The sequence below is a fragment of the Bison bison genome, unplaced genomic scaffold (genome assembly GCF_000754665.1).
Source record: "Bison bison bison isolate TAMUID 2011002044 unplaced genomic scaffold, Bison_UMD1.0 scf7180017864526, whole genome shotgun sequence".
NCBI lineage: Eukaryota > Metazoa > Chordata > Mammalia > Artiodactyla > Bovidae > Bison > Bison bison.
Genome location: NW_011495077.1, coordinates 4164995 through 4183229, shown reverse-complemented (window position 1 = coordinate 4183229; position 18235 = coordinate 4164995). Strand labels below are relative to the sequence as shown.

Here is an 18235-nt window from a genome sequence, read left to right as displayed (position 1 = left end):
AATCTATAAAAGCATCTGTAGGAGATATAGTTCATGATGAAATGTTGAAAATATTTCCCTTTTATATGGAGTTCAAGACATGGGTGTCTGTTATCTTTGCTCATATTCAACATATACTGAAGGAGATCCTAGCCAGTAGTATACCAATAATAATAAAGTATAATGGTTGTAAGGCAGATACTAGACAGTTAATCACTGATATGAATGGTATATATTGTAAATCCAAAGGAATCTACAGATAAGTTGTTAAATGATTTTAGAATTATAAAAATTTATTTTTCAATTAGCAGCAATACAATTGCATATCTTTGACCCAATAATTCCACTCCCAGGTATACAGAGAAAAATAAGTATGTCTAAATTGAAGGTTATATATAAGTGTGTTCATAGCATTGTTACCCATACGAGCACAAGCTACAAACAACTCAGGTGTCTATAGGTAGGTAACTGTGGTATATTTATATAATTCAGGAATGAAAAGTAAAATAGTGCAACAACTGACTACATAGATGAATCTTAAAAACATATTTAGTGAAAGGAAAACAAATGCAACAGAATACCTGGCCTCAATATGGTTCTGTTTATATGAAATTCAAAAACAGGCAAAAATAAGTTACATTGTTTGAGGGTGGATATTTAGGTGGTAAAATGGAGTAGTGATTATCTCTTGGGGGGAGAGCTTGTTACTGAAAAAGAGGTGTTTGGAGGGTTTGTAAAGTACTAGCAGTGTTCTAGCTCCTGATCTGGGTTGTATGATTCCCCCACCGCCCCCCACCCCTATCGCCTTATTCCCTGAATTCTTATCAAATTTACTGTGATAAGTGGCTTTTAAGAAAAGCTCATAACGACAAAATTATTGACATGGCAAACAATGATGCCAGTCATTTGGAATTCAAGAAGACATACTAGCCAGCTATATATATACTTCTATAACCAGACTTAGTTTTTAAGCTGTAATTGTTCCTGCCTTGAAATTTAATTCATATTACTTGGTATATTTCTCATATTCAAGGAAAATGAAAAATTAAGATCTAAATATTTTGGAGAGTTGACTGATTAAGTGCCAGTTTGCTTAACTATATTTCTGAAAACATACTGAATGACTTCCCTGGTGGTCCAGTGGCTAAGAATCCCCGCTTCCAGTGCAAGAGGGCACAGGTTTGATGCCTGGTTGGGGAACTCAGATCCCACACACCACACACATAAATCTCTACTGAAGACCCTCTCATGTTGCTCTTCTAACTTATTTTGCTGCACTGCACAGCTTGCAGAATCCTACTTTCCCAACCAGGAATCTAATGATGCTCCAGCATTGAGAGCATGATGTCCTAACCCCTAGACCATCAGGGAATCCCCAGCCCTTCTAACAATCTTTATCTAGAAAAATCTAGGCCTTGTGAGAGATGGAGTGGGGATACTGTAATCATCATGCCCTTGCCCCACTGAAGAAAATCTGGACTGAAGGAAAAGAGCAATACTGCCATTCTGTTTTTCTTTTCATCAATATGATTTTGTCAAAAGGATAGTTAGATTTTGTAGGAAAGGAAGATAGTATTGTTTTATGATAATCTTTGCACCTGTGTACTGGAGTCAGTGAAGCAGAGAGAAATATGTGTGTTAACTCATTAAGCAAGGTACTTGAACTAAATTGCCTTACATTGAATTAGTCTCTCTTCATCTTGGTCTGTTTTGACCAGCAAGGATGTACGTAAAAGCCAGCAAACTGAAGGAACTTTCAAATATGTAGTGACCCAGGTATACAACAAAGTCTGAGAAGTTAAGAATCCACATATATTCTTGAGCGTGAAAGTGAAGTCGCTCAGTCATGTCCGACTCTTTGCAACCCCATGAACTGTAGCCTACCAGGCATCTCAGTCCATGGGATTTTCCAGGCAAGAGTACTGGAGTGGGTTGTCATTTCCTCTCCAGGGGATCTTCCCGACCCAGGGATCGAACCCAAGTCTCCTGCATTGTAGGCAGACGCTTTACTCTCTAGTAGTCCTTATAAAACTGTCATAATTAGTAGGTTGAAAAAAAGCTTCTTTGTTCTTTTTAAGAAGATTAAAGTAAGCAATAGACTTTGAGATAAGGGATCAAAGATAAACTGATGAAATAACAGAACAAGATAAAAGGAAGCTGACAGAACTAGGGGGGGAAAAAAAGGGACAAGCAGTAATCTTGCAGAAGTTACCTCGTTATTGACCATAGACATAGTAATATGTCTTTTGTTACCTGAACGTTACTGACGGGAGACCTTTCAGGTATTCACTTGCATAACAACTTGCGGGCCACAGGTGTTTCTGCAAAAATCCCCTGGTCAATAATGTATTGAAAGCATGTTGGCAATAGCCAGAAATAGAGCAGGTACTATGGAAAATGAAGACATGTAAGAGAAGAAAAGGACAAAGAAGGAATTAGTAGATGGTAGGCAAGGAAGACAGATGAACAAAGATTGGGTGTAAATCCAGCAGATCTTAATAGCTAAAAGCTCTTGAAATAATTATTACCTGAATTGGCATTTTGAAAGAGAAAGTTAAATGCTAAGATCAACCCTATAGAACTATACTTCAAGAATGAAGAAACCTGAATATATGTCAGTTGAAAATAATTTGAATTATAAAATGAGAATTATTTTTACTAAAGACTTCAGTAACAACAGGTACCAGAAGAAATGGAGGTTGTCATGAGTAGTAGTATGGCTAAAATGAGCATTTGAATACAATTAAACATTTTAGGGACTTCCCTGGTGGTTCAGTGGTTAAGAATCCAGCTTGTAACGCAGGGGACATGGATTTGATCCCTGGTCACATGCCACAGAGAACTAAGCCCTTGAGCTGCAACTACTGACCTCTTGCACCGCGGTGAAGATCCTGCATGACACAACAAAAGATCCACGTGCCAAAACTAAGGCCTGAGGCAGGCCGATAAATTTTTTAAAACACAACATTTTAATTATGTCTAAGTAATTAGGGCTGTCAGGCTTAGGAAATAGAAAGCAGTTTTTACTATTCTTGAAAGAAAAGCTATACAATGTGAAAACAATGTAATTAGTGGAAAAATTATGTAAAATGGTAATCAACTGGGAAGAGTTCCGGGAAGTTCCAACCTAGAGTTAAGTGTAGGGTATTATATAAGGACAGTCAATGTATTATATACAATTGGCAAAATTGGTTTAAATACCCATTTTAAGGTATGTTCTATAACAATAAATTAGACTTCAGTATCTTTCCAAATAACCATAGCAAAGTCTTCGGTGGACAGAGCATGTGATGAATAAAAATAAAAACAAATTTTAAAGTGTTACATTTCTGTAAAATGGAACTTAAATGAACAAAATTTCTTGGCCTGCCTGCTATGACCAGCAATATGAGTTGATTTTTCAGTTCTCCATTCTGTTTACCTGGGCTGTATTTGAAGGTTATTTGCCTTCTAGAATGGACTGAAAACTATAAACTATAATATATTGCTATCTTTAAGAAATATTCCTAAATAAAGAAATTCAGATTTATTATTATCTCTTTGTTCTCTAAAAAGAAATTGAACTCTTACAGATAATAGGGCTACTACAGTAATAAAATAGTCCTCATGGGGTTTACATTCTAGTAGGAAAAACATAAAATAGTGATTACAGGAATGGCAATCCACTCCAGTATTCTTGCCTGGAGAATTCCATCGACAGAGGAGCCTGGTGAGCTATATAGCTCACAGAGTCACAAAGAGTTGGACACAACTAAGCTACTTTCACTTTATCTTTCACAGGAAAAACGTAAACAGTGATTACAGGGTTAGTAATATGATTTGTTACACAGGAGTACAAAATACTGTGAGGATGTAATACAAGGGAGCCTTACCTAATATGAAGAGGAGGAACTGTCAAAGAAGATTTGTTTAAGGAGATGAGGTTTAAATTGATACCTTTAAGGTAGAAGGAAGTATTTCAGTAGTTGAAACACCCTTCAGTAGTGGCTAGCCATTTGGCTTAAAATTAAATGGAACCCCTGCTTTCTTCTTACTGCACGAAAATAATTTCCACGTAAATCAACAGTTTTAATGGAAACAGTTTAAAGGAAAGGCCTAAATCATGAATGAACTTCTATAGTCTTTGCATATAGAGATAATTTTTAAGAAGTTTATGAAATCCATAAATCACAACAGTGTTGCATGGTAAATTCGCCCACAGAAAAATTAAAAGTGGCAGTTAAACACCATTAAACAGTATTTAGAGGCAAGTTGGAAACTGGGAAGAAAGCAGTCCATAAAACAAAGGATTACTCTTCATTTACTCGCTGAACTCATAAACTAATAGCAGTATCTTCACGAAAAATATATTCAGTTTCACTAATAAAGAAATACAAGTCTAGATATATTCCCCCCATCAGATGGGGCAGTATTTTAATCTAGGATTGTCTGTATGTGGAACATCTCTAAATATCTTTCAGTATAAGGTTGGTTAAGTATATTATAGTATATACCTACAGAGAAATATTATGCAACAGTGAAAATAATGTAACCCCATACTCATGGACAAAGGTGGTGTTACATATTGTTTAGTGAAGAAAGCAGGTAATAAGCCTGGAATATGAGATGATATCAGATGTGCACGTCTCTTTGTATTTGCATAGAATGCTACCTAGACTGTTCACTGAAGTATTAGTTGTTAATTTTCAAGTTTTTGATAACTGGAGTTTGTGTTTTCTTGTGTCCACAAATTTTTTTTTTTTAATTAAAAAACAAGGGGTTAATTGGAATACTTATTCATATTTAGTGTTTTCTTCATATGTTTCAACTTTTCAGATAAAACTTATATCTTAGGTGTTTTCAAAGATAACTTGTGAAGAAAAACATTTGATTTTTCTGCTCTATATATTTTGATTAGCTGAATCATCAGAGACAACTTCATATGCGTTCCCCTTTTATATTAATAATATGTTGACATTTTGATTGATGACATGACCATTTCATTGAAACATAATTGTAGTCAAAGCATTTATAAAAGGATATTTATTTGTCTTTAGAGAGTGGTGGTGGTTCTCATGAGTGATGTTCTGGAGATGCAGTAAATGCTTTGATACAATGCCTGAACAAGACTTTCATGAAAACTATTGGGAACTCTTTTGAGTATCGATAATTTTTTAACTGGAGAACCTCTTGTTTATATATAAAGAACATTGAAGTTATTTAAGCCTGTACTTAAGTTAAAAAGTAAATTGATCAGATTCCATGTTAACATTTTTGCTGATTAAATTGAAAGTTTTTTCTTTAATCTGTTGCTTTTCCATTTAGAATATTAAGATATTTCAGGAGACCAAAGACCATGTCTTACTGGATTAATGGGAAACATTGTGCTAAGTATTTACCCGTAACTTCTGTCAAGAAGTTTACAGTTTAGTCGTAACTCTCTAGCTAGTACTTGCCATACTATGCTGTTGATATCTTAGTGAACTACTTCTGTAAATATAGATACATACTTTATATGAAAAAATGAATATATAAATTATTTGATATAAAAACTTTTAAAGATATACTTTTTTGTTTCCTCCTTCTTCCCCTACCCTAATAAATTAAAAATTATTTTCAAAGAATATTTAGAAAGCAAGTCTTTTGTAGAAAGAGACACATGTAGTTAATTTTTAAATGAGTTGTGGGATAAAGTATGCTTTGTAGGTAGTTTACTCACTAATGTATTTAAACTGGTAGAACTAAAATTATTAATAAAGTTAATTCATTGGTGTAAAATATAGCCTAGCCTATTAAAACACACTTTTCATAAGGTACCGTTAGAGATAATACAACTTTTATCCATAGATTTTAGTTGTAGTTCTGTTAATATACTAATATCTTAACTTCTCAGGATAAAAACAAAGTAAAAAATGTTAAAATAGCAAAAATTTGATCTGCTTACCTGTACATATACTTCTGTTTGCTACAGTTTGTAGCCATACAACACATTTTCTCTGAGCAAGAAGGAATATGGTCTTGGTTTAATTCACTTCTTTGCTTTTCCCTATAGAAAATCAGGTTTTTGAGAGCTCTAACAGTGTGCTGTTGCAGGGCTCTCATCCTTTCTGTTTAAATAATGCAGGTACTTTGATGGAAACCTGGAGAAGCTCTTTGCTGAGTGTCATGTAATTAATCCAAGTAAAAAGTCTCGAACACGCCAGATGAATACAAGGTCATCAGCACAGGATATGCCTTGTCAGATCTGCTACTTGAACTACCCTAACTCGGTGAGTATCTGGTAGTTTAAGGCCAGCACTGCTGACTCTACTTCAGAGGATAAATTGACATTTCGTTATTTCAACAAAGGCAGTTCTGGGAGTCTGGGATTGTAGCAAAGCAGTAACCTATCCATATATTAAGAATAAAGAAGAGTAAGAGCTTGTCTCTCAGCCCCTCCCCATCCTCATTTGCTTTTTAAAGCTGCAACTTGTCCAAGTTGTCACTATACACCTGAATCTTTTTGCTTTACCTCTATGGGAGAATTGTGTTAATAGGTAGGCAGCAAATAGAATTATTTTTATCCAAATTAAAGTAGATTTAAAACTTAAGTTTTTAGAATATCCAAAACACTTAACAAAATGTCTTTAATGCTATTTCACTAGGGAGCTTTCAGGACTCTTCTTAACAAAAGATTTTCACACATACAGAGCCATTCCAACAGCTATTCTTTAGTACGTGTATCCCTCCTAAAACCTATTGTATTTAGAGGATTTACTTTGACTTATCTAGTGAAGAAATGTTATGCTTAAATAAACACAATCTTCTTCTTGTGAAAGCACTTTATTAGTAACCATAGGAAAATTACATTTATGGCCAAAAAAATGTATTTAATTACTCAGAATTCACCTCTTAAGATGTTTAAAGATATCTAAGGCTAATTTAATTTTACAACAATTATAACCATCTTGTTTATATTCTCTATTGTAATAGTTAAGCAGGTTTTTATAGTAATTAGTATATACCAGAACTTTGTCACCAGTATTATATATTTTAACATATTGAAGGTTTTTTGTTATTAATCTTAGAATTTGACATGAGTACCTTTAAACGTTCTCATTTGAAGGAAATTAATTTGTTTGCACATACAAGCACTTAGAAGAGTATTAAAAGAAAGTTAATTAATATGCTCTTAGAGAACTGGAAAATCAGAGTTAAAATAATTTAGTAGGAGCATTTCCCTGGTGGTCCAGTGCTTAAGACTCCTCATTCCCAGTGCAGGGGGCACAGGTTTGATCCCTGGTCAGGGAACTAAGTTTCTATATGCCACATGGTGTGGCCTAAAAAATAAATCAACTGATTAAAATTTTCAGTCAAAAAAATTTAGTAGCTAAAATACTAAACTGAATTTCCAGATTCTTAAGTCATTCTTATTTTATTTTCGAATTAAAAAAATTTTTTTTGGCCTTGCCATGCGGCGTGCAGGATCTTAGTTTCCCGACCAGTGATCAAATCCTTGTCCCCTACAGTGGAAACATGGTATTTTAACCTCTGGAGTGCCAGGGGAAGTACCCCATGTTCTCAGTCACAGCTGTAACACTAGCTTTTTGGCTTTGGGTAATAAATGATTTAATCTGGCTGAGTCTCATTTTTTTTTAACCTTTCAAATAAATTGAATAAGATATTGTTTCAGATCTCTGTCAGCCTGAAACTATATTCATTTCCCTTTACTTAAATCACAGTCCTAACTTAAGTATTTAAAAAGAACAATCAGCACTGCTATTAAAAATACATTAGTTTTGTGTTTTGACCATTTTATTATCTTTCTTTAACAGTTTCTCTTTGCCAGTTGACATTTGTATAGTGTATGTAAATGGTTCTATGAGGTAATACTAAGACTCAAAAAGTTTGTTCCGGATTATGTATGGTTTCTTATTCCTTGGCATTTTCCTTCCTGCTCTCTTACAGCCAGCTCCTCTTTAGTATAAACCTTAAATATAAGTACTGAAGCTAGCTGCTCACAAATAACCGCTATAACTTTCTCAATGCCCTTGAACAAATTAGAATTGAAAATCATAAGTAGATATTTGCAGTGTGGATTGTGCTATACTTAATAACTGATAGTGGAGGAAACAGCCTTCATTTATTCAGCAGACTCGACACTATTCTAAATGTTAGAAACAGTGGAGAATAAAGGCATAATTTACAGGTTAACTGGGCAAATAAGTAAAATGACATAGAAAAAATGGTAAGAGCTTTGGTAGGGCATGGTACTGAGGCATGGTACTGAGGGAACACATTGGAGAGACACCTAACCCAGTTTTGGATCAGGGAGACTTCCCACTGACATTGACATTTGAATTAACCTCTGAAGTTGTGGTAGGTAGGGCAACAGGGGGTATAGCAATACAGAAACCAAAGGAAGAAAATGCAATACCAAGAGTGGTGAACAGTGCTAGAGCTTCAGAGAGAGTAATTGAAAGGTTGAGTTTGGAATTAGCAACAAGAAGTTGACTGATGATCCTGAAAAGTAATTTTAAGTATTATGGTAAGATGGGAAACCAAACTACATGAGCTAAAGAGTCATGGACTTGAAGGTGGGAAAGGAAGTGGAGGCAATAAACATAAATTACTCTTTCAAAGGAAGTTTGGCTATGTAAGTGACAGGACAAGAAAGTAAACAGCAGCATTGGTTGGAAAGTAAGTTAAAAGTGTTATGGAAACTGTACCAGGTGTTAGGAAAAAGTAAGCACAGTGAAACTAGGACTTCTTTTCTCACAGTTCTTGGGCTAATAAAGGATAATTTTAACCTTTTCAATTTTGCAAGTGAATGTCACCTGAGATTCTTTATTCAGGCTTTATTAATTGGATGAATGCTTTCTTTACTTACATTATTTACCTGACTCCCATGTATCAATTTCCACTATTCTTCAAACACTGATAACTTGTGTTTTATTATTGTTTATCTTCAATACCTTTATCCTTCTAGAAAGCAACTTTGCCTTATATAGTGCCACATGAAAACAGGTTTTTAAGTAAATGTTTCTGACAGTTTAGTTTATAAAATTGATACTTTGGGGCTATTTTGGGTGGTCTCTTCTTTAAAAACAATTTCCTGAGATTTTGGAACACTCTTTTTAAGTTCAGAGATTCCTCCTCTGTCCCCCTACCCCCTTGTGTTGTGTCCAGTTCAGGAATTTCTTAGCCTTGGCAACAGTTACTTTATATAATAATATTATTTTCAATCAAAGCTTAAGATTTAGCTCTATTAGAAAATATAGCTTGAGCTATCATCTTTTTTATGAAGTAAATCATTTTATACTTTCTAAGAATAAGGTATAGATAAAAGCAAAATTGAAGACTGTGAGAGTTGCCACCCTCTTTTTGCTTTACCTTTGGACATGTATGTGTGATTTATTTTTCTAATTTATGTTGTTTAGTCTTGTTACCTGTTTAATTTAAAAAGTTATTGGAAAGGGGGAAAAAAAAAACAACTTTGTTTTTGTCTTTTTATGTTATCTTAAAAGAGCCCTGGTGTAAAAGTCCCCCAAAGTAGACGTGTTACCTATAGAGATCACCGCGTAACCATTGTGACCTTTAACCTATCAGTCTTTGTAAAAAAAGAGGAAAGCACATGAGGGTGTGTTTGTGTTTTTAGGTTATGAATAAAACATTTTAGAATTACTGATACGATTTTATTATATTTGTAGAATGCCCCCTCAAATATCAAAAATCAAATACTCTCCTTTAGTAATCTGACAATAGGTTAGTGCCAGATCTCCTTCACTGTTGTGAGTAGTAGTAAGAATAGATTCTTTTTATTTCTCAGATCTTTTGTTTTTGGATTAGAATATTGATTTCCCAAATATCTATCTTCACTTATTTTGTGACTCAGGTAGAATCATTGTCACTCTCTGAATAGTAACATTTTAACCTTGATATTTTCCATATTATTTGGTCTGTAAAACCAGTATCAGGACTCTGAACTTTTTCTTTCCCAGTTACTTTCCAAGTATATTTTACATAGTTAGTATGCTATAATATTGTATCTTATTTGCATTTATAGCTCATAAGCAACATCAGAAATTTTGTAAGCATATTTCAAATAACAGCTAATTAGAAAATGTTGTAGAATTTAAAATGCCACTTTAATAAGAGCCACAAAATGAATAAAAGAGCTAAGAATAAACTTGGCAAGAAATATGAAAGACCTATATGAAGGAAAGGGGAGATAAATAAATGACAAGTATTTGGAAAGATAGAATATTAATAAAATGAAGCAAAGAGTAGATTGATGAGGGTAGAGAGAAGCTAGTCTTACCAAATTCAGAAATAGGCAGTGCAGTAAAGCAGAATAGAGTTGAGTATTGTTTAGTTGCTCAGTCGTGTCCGACTCTTTGCCACTCCATGGACTGTAGCCTGCCAAGCTCCTCTGTCCATGGGATTTCCCAGGCAAGAACTGGAGTGGTTTACCATTTCTTTCTCCAGGGAATCTTCGTGACCCAGGGATCAAACTTGGATCTCTTGAATTGGCAGGCGGATTCTTTATCAGTGAGCCACCAGAGAAGCCAGAGTCGAGTATATTTGTGGAGAATTTAATACACAACAGAGAGGGTATTTCCTTTAAGGAGGATTATTTAATAAATGGTGTTGGAACAACTCTGTAACCATCTGGAAACTTAGATTTCTGCCTTACTCCTTGTATCAAAATTAATTTAGGATTCTTCTGATGGTCCAGTAGTTAAGAATCTGCCTGCCAGTTTAGGGGACACGGATTTGATCCCTGGTCTGGTAAGATTCCACATGCCACAGGGAACTGGCATAGGCGGCTAAGCCTATGAACTGTAACTACTGGAGCTCTCGCACCCTAGAACCTGTGTTCCAAACAAGAGAAGCCACTGCGTTGAAAAGTCCGTGTACTGCAACTAAAGAGTAGCCCTGTCTTGCTGCAACTAGAGATGCCTGTGCTCAGCGACAAAGACCCAGTGCAGCTCCCCCCCCAAAAAAAACACAACTTTTTTTTTCCAGGTTTAAAAATTTATTTGCACATATTGAAACAAAATAATCTTTTAACTAGTTTTTCCTTTGTATGTCTTGCTTTCGTTTTTAATTTATTTTTTTTATTGAAGGATGATTGTTCTACGGAATTTTGTTGTTTTCTGTCAAACCTCAACGTGAATCAGCCACAGATATACATATATCCCCTTGCATTTGAATCTCCCTCCCATCTCCTGCCCCATCTCCCCCCTCTAGATTGATACAGAGCCCCTGTTTGAGTTTCCTGAGCCTTACAGCAGATTCCTGTTAGCTCTGTTTTACATGTGGTAATATAAGTTTCCATGTTACTCTTGCCATACATCTCTCCCTCTCCTCCCCTCTCCCCATGTCCATAAGTCTGTCACAACTTTTTTCAACTTAAGAAGAAACTAATTTAGAGGCCATGGATTCTAAAGCTGATACATTTTGCTGTATATGAATGAAGAGCTTCTGCACAGCAGCAAAATGTATTGAAACTGGGAGAAAATATTTTCCATACTTATAAACAGTCAATTTTCTAAATAAGTAAAAACAAAAAAAAACCAGTAAAACATTTAGAAAAAATGCCCAGAGGAAAATTTGGCAAAAAAGGTGAAGAAAATACACAGAAAAAGAAATATACAGCCTTAAATCTTGTTTCAAATTTTTAAGCTTCACTCAAAAGGAGAAATTAAAATCAAAACTCTTGGTAGTTAGTTCATTTTCACCTGTTACTGGCAAAAATCAAGGAGTTTTAAGTGTTTGGGCATGGGTGTGAGAAGGTTTTCTTCAGTAGTGTAAATTGCAACAACCTCTTTGCAATAATCAAAATGTATACTGTTAGAATTTCACTTGTACAAAGTTTTTCCTGATATACATTCATTTGATCGCACAGATAATAAAAAGAAAACCAAGATACAGAAGAAGGTTTGTGGTACTTCTACCATATATTGGAAATAGTGATTACTTCTGGGTAGAGAAGTAGAGGACAAGGTAGAGAAAGATGGAGATAAGACTTTTTTTTTTTTTTAACATAAACTCATATTGTTAAATAATTGTCTTTAACTATAGCCTATATTAATTTAAAAAGAATTAGGTGGTAAATATAGTAAAATATTTTTAAAGTAAAATATGATAACCATGTTTGTCTTTTGAAGTGTAGTCTTCTACACTCTTAATATTACTTAAAGTACCTGCTTTTAATATCCCATTATAGAATATAATAAGGTTCATTTAACCAGCCATCAAATTGAAAGTATTTCAAATCATATAAGTAGTATAACATTAGGCCAAAATGTTACTATTATTATTCTTACTATTAAAGTATTACTACTATTCTGAAGAAGTATTTTGGTTTCCATAAGGTTTTATTTTCTAGGTTAGGTATATTCCAGTGCAGCTCCGAGAACTGTGGTATCTGTGTGACATTTTAGAAATAACACCATTGGGAGCTCCCTGGTAGTCCAGTGGTTAAGACTTGGTGCTTTCATTGCTGTGGGGCTGCGTTCACTTCCTGGTCGGGGAACTAAGATCCTGCAAACCAAGCAAGCAGTATGGCCAAAAAATAATAATAAAGTAGCAGCTTTATTGAGATGTAATTCACATACCATACAACTTGCTTATTTAAAATGGTCTTAAGCATAGTCACAGAGTTGTGTAGCCATCACCACAATTCATTTTCAAACATTTTAATAATCCCCCAAGGACCTTGTATAGTCACTTCCCATTCCTCTCAAGCTTGTTAGCCTTAGGCAACCACAATCTACAAGTGAAAGCAAACAACATGTGGTATTTGGTGACTGGTTTATTTTACTAGCATGTTTGCAAGGTTTGTCCACATTATAGTGCGTGCTTTACTGCTTTGATGGCTGAGTAATTTTCTGTTACATGGATATTCCACATTTTGCTTATTTATCAGTTGATGGACATTGGATTTGTTTCCAGTTTGGAATTATTGTGGCTAATGCTGCTGTGAACATTTGTGTACAAGTTTTTATGTGGGTATATACCTAGCAGTGGAGTTGCTGAATCATTTGGTAATAACTTTTAATTTCTTGAGAAACTGCCAATGTTTTCCAAAATTCCTGTACGTTCCCACTAGCAGTGTTTGAGGGTTCTGATTTCTCCATATCCTTGTCAGCACTTTTATTGTGTCTTTTTGATTATAACTGTCCTAGTGGGTGTGAAGTGGTGTTTCATTGTGACTTTGATTTACCTTTCCTGATGATTAAGGATATTGAGCATCTTTTCATTTGCTTATTGGTACAAACTTGTGTGCCTTTCCTAAAAATTATAAATATCTAATGTAGAATCATCTATCGTTGTTTTCTGTTCAGTGAATGTGTGTATAGATTTTGCCCCATAGAAATTCGTTTTAGGAGCCCATTTAGTCCTGTCAAATTGGACATTTTAGCCACTATGAGAAACATGATCTGATTGATTCTTATTGAGTCACTATAGTGATTCTTCTGATAATTTCTTTTGAAAGTCCATATATTATTTTTGTTGCAGTATTTCACTGGCCTTGAATGTGGACATAAGTTTTGTATGCAGTGCTGGAGTGAATATTTAACTACCAAAATAATGGAAGAAGGCATGGGACAGGTAAAGATGCCAATTTGTTCTTGAGATTTTGTTGAATTTCTTTTAAGTGTTTAGACTGTTACACAAATATAAACAGGTAAAGCATTCTGGGTTGTGAATTACATTTGGCTCTTTTTTCTAGGTTAAAACAACTAAAAGATAATTGAGATTTTTTTTTTTTCCTATTTACAATGTGATATTCCAGTTAAAAATCCAGTGCAGGTAATGTTTTCTTAGCAGGCATTAACATTTGTATTTATCCAGGCTAAACTTGTTGAGAATTTTTGTTGTGTATCTCTTGCCTTTGCCAGTTAAGTTTAATATTGAAAAACCAGTTGTTTGGGTTAGCAATTTTAGTTGCTTTATAGTGACAGATACTCACATACAGGTTTCTTTTAAAAGAAAGGAAATGATTAGGGTCCTATAAATGTTAAGGTATCCTCAGAACCTAGCAAATTCCTGGCAGTGGTAAACATTTAGTAAATATTTGTTGAATGAAGACGTAGTTTAAATTTCAATCTTTTCCAGACTATTTCGTGTCCTGCTCATGGTTGTGATATCTTAGTGGATGACAACACAGTTATGTAAGTACTTTTGATAGATTCTGCATGTTGAATATATATTAGTTGATTAAGCCAAATTAATTTTTGCTCAACACCACACTGGAGGTGAACATTTAAAGTCTGGAGAGACATTCTAACGTACATTCCTTTGTAGTACACAAGCCTGTTTGTAGCCTGGTTAAATGCCCAGTCAGTATTTTGTTAAGTTGGCAATGCGTGATAGCTAGATTTCAGCGAACTTTGCAGTTGGAGGATAGGTTATGTCAGTGTATCAGTTGATCTTCTGAGAAGCAGAGCCAGGACATAGTTAGAACGTGCTTTATTACGGATAGCATCTATGTAGGATAAATAGGAATAGGAGGAGTGGACAGACATGATACAGTTCTGACACCTGTTGAGAAAGAAGGAAGAAGAATTCAGTAGGAAGTGACTAAGACTGTGTGCAGCTGTGAGAGTCTCTGTCAGCCCTATCGGGAACCCCAGTGCATAGATTTCCCACACAGGATGCTTCAGGCAGCAGAAATGGCCAGGCCCCGGCACCAGTGTCACGCTTAGTCTCTCACTGGGAGCTAAGCAGGGCGGGTGTGGCCTCATCTGGAACACTGCTACGAATCTCAAAGGCACTGCAGCTGGAGGCTGTTGGCTAACTACTGGCCTTGTGAAAGGTTCCCTTTTGAAGGAGAGAAAGAAACTTGAAGAAAGAGGTATAATTAGCTCCTGTACATGGGATAAAATCCGGAGTCGCTTAATTCCTGAGTCAGTGCTGTTTTTATAACCTCAGGCAGCCTAATTGATTTTAGTCTAGGAAGATAAATAGACCGAGGGCCTGAATGATCCACAGACAAATTTTATAATTAGTCCTGGATAATTGCCCGTATAGAAAGGTATGTCTGCATTTAAGCACTGGGATTTGAGAGTAATAAGAGTGAAAGCAGCCATGGGTTTTAGTGAGCAAATTCTTAACCTAATGAAGCCATAAATTGACTTAACCAGCACAGTTTATAAAGCCACTGATTCCACTTTATTAATCCCAACCTACTTTGGTTTACTAAAATACCTTTACTCTTGTCAGCTTGTCTTTCAGTAAATCTTATTTCCATTAACCATGTATGGTCTTAAAGTACCACCATCCTTCCAGTTGTCTTTATCTTGTCCTCTGATACTTTTAATTCTTTGTATTCTTTCATCAGTACAGGTCACTGTATCTTTTCATTTCTTCCACAAACATTTACTGGGAGCCTGTTTTATTAGCACATAAACACAGAACAAATTAAGATACATTTCCTTTCCCCAAGAGGTTCCTAATAATAAATACATAGTTTACATTTGATGCATGCATGTTTGCCAAATCCTTTCAGTTGTGTCTGACTTTTTATGACCCTATGGACTGTACCCCTCCAGGCTCTTCTGTCCATAGGGTTTCCCAGGCAAGAATACTGGAATAGGTTGCCATCCCCTTCTCCAGGGGATCTTCCCAACCCGGGAATTGAACCCCTGTCTGTTGTGTCTCCTGCATTAGCAGGCAGGTTCTTTACCACCACTGCCTCCTGAGAAGCCCATTTTATGTGTAAATGTATGTATAAAGTACAGTTACAGGGAAACACATTACCTAAAGAATTAGGGCATCTTAGGGAGAGATACCAAGGATTAAAAATTTTGTGTGGAGAGTAATAGTCCATGAACTTCTCTTTTATGTATTCTGTCATGGCTAAAGCACAAAGTAGCAGATTACTAGAGATGAGGATGAAAAGAGTTTGACAGTTTGAGTTTTGTCATAAAAGGTTATTAGGACTGATGAGATTTGCATTTTCTCATCAAATGCAAAGGAGGATAGTGTAGAGTGGGGAGGCATTTGGGCAGTGAGATGTGGTTAGAAGATTATTGTTTATCATGCCTGGTTAAATAAATAAATGTAAATCAACATTAGATATTCTGACATTAATCATCTTTCTATGTTTGTTATTTGGCTGCACCTTAGTTGTGGCACGTGGGATCTTGGTTGCGTGATGTGGGATCTTTCGCTGTGGCACTTGGACTTGTGTGTGGCACAGGCTTAGTTGCTCCATGGCATGTGAGATCTTAGTTCCCTTACCAGGGATCGTCCCCTGTGTTGAAGGCTGATTCTTAACCGCTGGACCACCAGGGAAGCCCCTTAATTATTTTTTCATTTTTAAAAAAATATTTATTTAGTTATTTGGCTGTGCTGGGTCTTAGTTGCAGCACGTGGGGTCTAGTTCCCTAACCAGGGATCAAACCTATGTCACCTCCATTGGAAACACGGGGTCTTAGCCACTGGACCACTGGGGACGTCCCATTGGTTTTTAAATGATGTAAACTTCTCATAACATAACATTCACCTTTTTAACTGAAGTACGCAGTTCTGTGGCTTTTTGAATACTTATGTGATGTTGTGTAACCATCACCACTATCTAATTCCAAAACATTTTCATCAGCCCCAAAAGAAATCCCATATCCACTAAACAGTTACTCTTGACTCCCTCCTTTCCCTAGACTCTGACAACTACTCACCTTTGCTGTCTGCATGGATTTGCTTACTCTGGACATTTCATTTAAATGGAGTCATACAGTGTATGACCTTTTGTGAATGGCTTCCTTCACTTAACATAATGTGTTCAAAGTTCATTCATGTTGCAGCATGTATAAGGACATCATTCCTTTTTATGGCTAACTAATGTTCCATTATACGGATATTCCATATTTTATTTCTCCATGAGTTCTTGGACATTTGAGTTATTTTTGCTTTTTGTAGAAATCTTTGTTACTATTTGAATATTTGTGTGCAAGGTTTATATTGAACACCTGTTTTTAATTCTCTTGAATGTATATACCTTGGAGTGGAATTAATTGTTGAGTTATATGGTAATTTTGTGTTTGGCTTTTTGAGGAACAGCCTTGTGCACTAATTACTTTTATCCCTCAGTTTCAACATGTGCAAAATCTGAAGGTTTACTCATTTGAAAAGTACTTACTAAATACTTTCCACAGGCCAGGCAGTGTATTGGACATAAGAGATCCTTTCATGGAGCTTATTGTTTGGTTGAGAATAGGGAATTAGGGAGGCAGATATTAAAGAATGATTATATGATAGCTGGCTGATGAAAATTATGACACATTCTGTAAAGAAGTGTATAATTTGCCATGAAAACTGAAGGGGAGTGGTCTACATCTAGACTGGTATGAATTGTAGGAAGGGCCTCCTTGAGTGAGTAACAGTACATCTTAACTGAGTGAAATAATAATGATGGTGATGAATTCAGCTTCATCTAATATTTATTGAGTGCTTACTATTTGCCAGGCACTATGCTAGTCTCCCAGCTCTATTTCTGCTATCCATTTTATAGATTAGTAAACTGAAAAATGGGCTTCCCAGGTAGCTCAGGGGTAAGAGTCCACCTGTCAAGCAGGAGATTCGGATTCGATCCCTGGGTTGGGAAGATCCTCTGGAGAAGAAAATGGCAGCCCACTCCAGTATTCTTGCCTGGATAATCCCATGGTCAGAGGAGCCTGGCAGGCTATAGTCCATGGGGTATCAAAGGGTTGGACATGACTTAGCGACTAAAATAACAACAAAATTGAAGAGTGGAAGTCAAAGGACATATCCTCACTTCGTAAGTTGAGAAGCCAGTATTCTAACGTAGGCTGTCCCACTTCAGAGCCCCACTAGGATAATCTTTTGTTTGCTTTCCAAGGGAGGTAGCCCCAAGCAGAAGCCTTTGAGGAAGGGTGTGCTGTGCTTCAGTTCAGTTCAGTTCAGTTTCTCAGTCGTGTCCGACTCTTTGCGACCCTGTGAATCACAGCATGCCAGGCCTCCCTGTCCATCACCAACTCCCGGAGTTCAAACTCATGTCCATCGAGTCGGTGATGCCATCCAGCCATCTCATCCTCTGTCGTCCCCTTCTCCTCCTGCCCGCAATCCCTCCCAGCATCAGAGTCTTTTCCAATGAGTCAACTCTTTGCATGAGGTGGTCAAAGTACTGGAGTTTCAGCTTCAGCATCAGTCCTTCCAATGAACACCCAGGACTGATCTCCTTTAGGATGGACTGGTTGGATCTCCTTGCAGTCCAAGGGACTCTCAAGAGTCTTCTCGAACACCACAGTTCAAAGGTATCAATTCT

General features: G+C 36.0%; 1 protein-coding gene across 1 annotated transcript in view; it reads left to right on the top strand.

Moving 5' to 3' along the window:
- Window positions 1-18235, top strand: part of ARIH1 (ariadne RBR E3 ubiquitin protein ligase 1) — a 105528-nt gene that overhangs the window by 60822 nt on the left and 26471 nt on the right. Inside the window, exons 4-6 of the mRNA XM_010831423.1 lie at window positions 6083-6227; window positions 13465-13557; window positions 14065-14120. Coding sequence (XP_010829725.1) covers window positions 6083-6227; window positions 13465-13557; window positions 14065-14120 — 294 coding nt within the window. The remainder of the gene's footprint in view (window positions 1-6082; window positions 6228-13464; window positions 13558-14064; window positions 14121-18235) is intronic.